Here is a 4,087-nt window from a genome sequence, read left to right on the forward strand (position 1 = left end):
ATAATGCTTTTTCTAATAAGCTATCAATTATGTTATCAAATGCGTCGGTTGAGAAGAAAGAGCTTGTATTACTTGGTGATTTTAATTGTGATTTTTCAATTGGTATTGATAGTAGTAAACAAACCAAAGATCTAAAGTTTGTTTGTGATATGTTCCAACTACAACAGTTCATTACTGTTCCAACTCGAGTGACGCCTACAAGTAAAACAATTATTGATTTATTTTTTACATCGAAATGTGAATTGTACGGAGAAAGCGGTGTTATACAAACTGCCATAAGTGATCACTTTATGATCTATGCGATTCGAAATGCAAGGCCTATCAAGGGTGGCCATAAGACAGTTGATTATCGCTGTTTTAAATATTTTAATGAACAAATGTTTGTGAATGATCTCCATAAAATACCATGGTGTAATATTGCTGATTATGATGATGTTGATGTTGCATTGAAAAATTGGGATACCATGTTCTTTGATGTAATAAACCGTCATTTACCAAAGAAAAGTAAGCGTGTTAAGACCTCCCCAGCTCCTTGGTTAAGTGTTGAGATTAAGAAGAAAATGTTACAAAGAGATTCTCTTCACCGTTTGGCAGTTCGTACAAATAATGTTCTTGACTGGGAGGCATATAAAAGAGCACGTAATGATGTAACATGTATGATAAGATCTTCTAAGAGTGATTATTATAAGAACTTAATCAGTCAAAAAAGTAAAAACTCCAGTAAACTATGGCAATCTCTTAAAAAGGTCCTTCCAACTAAGAAATCTTCAAATCCATCATCCATTGTTTATGATGGTAACGTTTTAACATCTGACGATGATATTTCAAATGGCCTTAACAAACATTTTGCAAATGTTGCAACAAAGTTAATTGGTAGTTGTAATAATAATTGTACTGGTAATGTTAAGAATGAAAGTGTTAAGTTGAGTAAAGTTAGCCCTCTCCTTGATTTACCTCTCATAACTCCTGAGTTTGTTGACAAGGAAATTCGTGCAATGAGTGCTAATAAGGCCACTGGTCTTGATGATTTAAGTTGTAGAGTGCTCAAATTAGCTCGTCCTGCTATTGTAGACAGCTTGACACACATTTTAAACCTATCCTTGTCAAAGGGTATTTTCCCAACTGCATGGAAAGAGGCTTCTTCTCTTCTTGCGTATGTCAGGAAGAAACAAGATATAAAAGCCAATACATTAAATTTCATTAAATTTCAAGCCCAGTATGCATCAACCAGTCCCTGGTGGCTTCGTCGACTTCAATCAGGCCGGAGATACCATTCGGTAGTCTATGGAGATGACAGGATGAGATGATGTGGTCGGCTGTTTGTTCCTCACTACCGCACTCGCATGCTGGGCTTTCCTAAAGCCCCATTGGAACAGGTTGGCATTGAAGCGTCCAACTCCACTTCTCAGGCGGTTTAATTTTGTCCAAGCAGACCTGGGTAGATTGAAGCCTGGGATGGTGTCTGTTGGGTCTGTGACAAAACGCTGGAGTGGTGAGGAAGACTGAAGCCATTGGTCTTTCCATGCCTTAGCTGTCCAGTCCTTGGCTGTCTGGTTAGGCTGTGTTGTCTTCATCAAGTCTATTGCTTGTTGAGCAAACGGCTTCCTGGATATCAATCTCCTGCTTTCCCCCTCACTGTTCCTAGCTCTTGACAGGGTGTCATGAAGGAGGTGTCCTGGTTCTTCAGACCGGAGTGCTATAGCTACGGAGGCTGCTTTCCTTCTGATGTCCGGCGGAGGGATTCCTGCTAAAACCGGAAGCTGTTCAGTTGGAGTTGGTCGCAGACATCCTGACACAGTGCGCATAGCTTCATTTAGACCCGTGTCTACCTGGTGGGTGTGGTAGCTCCTGCTCCATACTGGTGCACAGTATTCTGCTGGTGCGTATACCAAGGCCAGAGTTGATGTTCTGAGGGTCTTGGTGCTTGCTCCCCAGCTGGTGCCGGCTAGGTGACGAATCAGTGCGCATCTTGCTGTGACCTTGTCCCTTAGATTAACCAAGTGCTGCCGGTAGGTGAGGGCTCTGTCCAGTTTCACTCCTAGGTACGTGGGGCAAGCCTCGAAGTTCAGTCGCTTGGACTTGATGGTTACATTGAGTTCTCTGTTGGCTTCCCTGTTGTTGAGATGGAAGGCAGAGGAGACAGTCTTAGCAACACTCAGCTTGAGCCGCCATTGGTAGAGGTAAGTATCTAGGGTGTCCATGTCAGGCTGAGCGCTCTCTCAATTGTGTCCCAAGAGTTGCCCGACTTCAGGAGTGCCAGGTCATCTGCGTATCCATACTTCTTAGCAATGGTATTGGGCAGGTCGTGGATGTAGATGTTGAATAAGAGAGGTGCTAGGACGGAGCCCTGTGGCACACCGTTCCTCAGGCTGCGTTGTCTGCTAGCTTGGCCGTCGCTGGTCTTAAGAATGAAGTTGCGGTTCGAGATTAGCTGCACGATGAAGGACACCATCCGTCTGTCTGGTACGAGCTTGAGGAGTTTGCATATCAGGCCTCTGTGCCACACGGTGTCGTATGCTGCTGTGAGATCTACAAATACAGCACCAGCCTTCTGGTTCCTTCAAAGCTGTCTTCGATGTCTTGGGTGAGGAGGGTGACCTGGTCCACTGTTGATCTGCCCTGACGGAAACCGGCCTGCTCGTGAGGAAGCTGTGGGTCTACAATCGGGTTGATACGGCTATGGATCAGGCGCTCCAGTAGCTTGTAGGGGATGCAGAGTAGAGAGATTGGACGGTAGCTCTTAGGGTCATCCTTTGGCTTATTAGGTTTGGGTAGTGCGATGACAGTTGCCTTGCGCCAAATCTTTGGTATCTTGCATCGTTTCATACAGGATGACAGGAACTTGCATAGCCAGTTGGTTGCAGCAGAGCCAGCATGATGGAGGAATTCTGGGTGGATACTGTCTGGTCCAGGTGCCTTACCTGCTTTGAGTAGTTTCAAAGCATCTTCTACTTCCTGCATGGTGTAATCGCTGCAGAGATCGGAGGTGGATGGCATCTTCCAAAGATCGGACACTTCCTTCTTAACCCGCCTGGAGTGATCACGGTCAGGGTTGGTGAAGCGGCCGTTGTTCACAAGTACGCTGGCGATGGCGTTCGCAGTTACTGGACACTTTCCGGCGTTTGGTGTTGATCTGCCTGTCAGGCGGTTGACGGTTTGCCAGGCCCTTCTGCTTGAGTAGGTGAAGTCGATTGATTCCACAGTCTCGATCCAGCGTTCTTTGCGTTTCTCATCCAGTCTTGTGAGGAGAGTGGAAGCGCAGGAGTCAGATTCTTCCTTCGATGGAGCCGAGGTAAAGTCTTCATACAGAGCTTGGCACTCATCGTCCCAGCATGGGATGTAGCTCTTCTGGAACCCCCTTGGGATCGACGACTTGGCTGCATCTATGAGCAAGTTACAGTAGGCTGAGTATGTGGTGTTAATATCATCACTCTCTGGTGGTGGTAGTTTGGTAACACGCTGGTCGACCTCGGCAGAGAACTTGTCCCACTTTGCTTTCCGGAAGTTCCACCGCTTTACTGGTTTGCTAGCTGTTGGAGATACCAGAGCAGGTTGGGTTATCAGAGATGGTCGGTGCTGAGATCTTGGGAACTTGTCCAGGATTTTACGCACAGGGAGTTGGTTTCCTTGGCTGGGTTCAGCAAATGCCAGGTCTGGGTTGGTGCCAGTATTCCACCGTCCTGAGAAGAAGCTGTCAGGTTCCTTAGGATTGAACAAGAGGATCAGGTTGTTGGTAGAAGCCCATTCCGCGAGGCAAGTCCCGTCACTATTCTTGCGAGAGTAGCCCCAGTCAGTGTGCTGGCAGTTAAAGTCTCCTGCGTATACACATGGTGCTGGATAATGAGGTAGAGATGCGTTGGTCAGGCGTACTGGAGGTGGTTTGTACACATTGATGATGTTGATGCCAAGCACTTTCACAGCGATCCATTCAGTATCAGAGTCGGGCGAGGACTGGGCCTCAAGAGACCAGTCATCTGTGTCTTGGCTGATGAAGGTTGCTAGTCCGTGGTGTTTGCTTGGAATGTAGCCTGCCAGTGAGAAGTTGGGTAGAGTTAGCTTTTCATTGGTTTCACGGTGTGTTTCTTGG

At 46.5% G+C, this 4,087-nt stretch overlaps 1 protein-coding gene across 1 annotated transcript; it reads right to left on the bottom strand.

Moving 5' to 3' along the window:
* Positions 1–787: 787 nt before the first annotated feature.
* On the bottom strand, positions 788–2,201 carry LOC140168764 (uncharacterized). Its single transcript, XM_072192174.1, has 2 exons — positions 1,637–2,201; positions 788–894 (listed from the first exon to the last, which is right to left on the bottom strand). The coding sequence occupies exons 1-2, from the start codon at positions 2,199–2,201 to the stop codon at positions 788–790; spliced, it is 672 nt and encodes a 223-aa protein (XP_072048275.1).
* Positions 2,202–4,087: the final 1,886 nt, after the last annotated feature.

The sequence above is a fragment of the Amphiura filiformis genome, chromosome 13, assembly GCF_039555335.1.
Source record: "Amphiura filiformis chromosome 13, Afil_fr2py, whole genome shotgun sequence".
NCBI lineage: Eukaryota > Metazoa > Echinodermata > Ophiuroidea > Amphilepidida > Amphiuridae > Amphiura > Amphiura filiformis.